This window comes from Wasmannia auropunctata, unplaced genomic scaffold (assembly GCF_000956235.1).
Source record: "Wasmannia auropunctata unplaced genomic scaffold, wasmannia.A_1.0 LD279281.1, whole genome shotgun sequence".
Taxonomy (NCBI): Eukaryota; Metazoa; Arthropoda; class Insecta; order Hymenoptera; family Formicidae; genus Wasmannia; species Wasmannia auropunctata.
In genome coordinates, this window is record NW_012083609.1 from 1 (window position 1) to 1,084 (window position 1,084).

At 26.8% G+C, this 1,084-nt stretch overlaps 1 protein-coding gene across 1 annotated transcript; it reads right to left on the reverse strand.

Moving 5' to 3' along the window:
* Positions 1 to 262: 262 nt before the first annotated feature.
* LOC105461738 lies at positions 263 to 1,077 on the reverse strand. Its single transcript, XM_011708248.1, has 4 exons — positions 967 to 1,077; positions 768 to 851; positions 546 to 629; positions 263 to 413 (listed from the first exon to the last, which is right to left on the reverse strand). Exons 1-4 carry the CDS (start codon positions 1,073 to 1,075, stop codon positions 280 to 282), a joined length of 411 nt encoding a protein of 136 aa, XP_011706550.1. The 5' UTR covers positions 1,076 to 1,077; the 3' UTR covers positions 263 to 279.
* Between the last annotated feature and the right edge of the window lie 7 nt (positions 1,078 to 1,084).

Below are 1,084 nucleotides of genomic sequence, written 5' to 3' on the forward strand. Positions count from 1 at the left end.
AATAGAAATAAACGAAAAGATAAAAATGAAAAAATATACATATTATAATATTACGATGTTATTACGATATTATGTTAAATATTATGTTACTGTTAATTTATACTGAAGCATTTTTACTTGAAACATTTTCCGCACTGATCACACATACACTTCTTCTTTTTATGTTCACGTTGTACATGATCCCATCTCGAACTGTACGAACTAAAAGAGATTCAATAGAAATAAACAAAAAGATAAAAATAAAAAAAAAAATATATATATTGTATTATTACGATTTTATTACAATATTATGTTAAAGTTACTGTTAATTTGTACTAAAGCTTTTTTACCTGTAACATTTTCCGCACTGATCACACATATACTCCTTCTTTTTATGTTCACGTTGTACATGTTTGCATCTCGATAGGTACGAACTAAAAGAGATTCAATAGAAATAAACGAAAAGATAAAAATAAAAAATATATACTATATTATAATATAACGATGTTATTATGGTATTATGTTAAATATTATGTTACTGTTAATTTATACTGAAGCATTTTTACCTGAAACATTTTCCGCACTGATCACACATATATTCCTTCTTTTTATGTTCACGATGTACGTGATACCATCTCGAGTTGTACGAACTAAAAGAGATTCAATAGAAATAAACGAAAAGATAAAAATAAAAAAAATATATATATATTGTATTATTACAATGTTATTACGATGTTATTACGATGTTATGTTAAAGTTACTGATAATTTATACTGGAGCATTTTTACCTGTAACATTTTCCACACTGATCACACTTGTACTCCTTCTTTTTGTGTTCATTTTGTATATAATGCAATATCGATCGATCAGACCTAAAAGAGATTAATAGAATTAAAGTAAAAGATAGGAAGAGCACACGATATTGAAATCGTAAAAGTGTAAAGCAAATTTGTATAATTACATCTAATGCGTTATAAAGCAAATTACCGAAAGGATTTGTGACATTTCGAACTGAGCGTTTCTTCAGTGTGAATTCTTTCATGATTTTTCCACAACCTCCCTGAGTTGAATTTCTTGCCGCAGAATTTGCAGACATATTTCTCTT

Excerpts from the sequence above, each read along its gene's own strand:
- LOC105461738 (XM_011708248.1), bottom strand. The coding sequence starts at position 1,075 with ATGTCTGCAAATTCTGCGGCAAGAAATTCAACTCAGGGAGGTTGTGGA. Across the intron at positions 852-966 it reads AAATGTCACAAATCCTTTCG|GTCTGATCGATCGATATTGC; the intron begins GTAATTTGCTTT and ends AATCTCTTTTAG. Across the intron at positions 630-767 it reads CAGTGTGGAAAATGTTACAG|TTCGTACAACTCGAGATGGT; the intron begins GTAAAAATGCTC and ends AATCTCTTTTAG.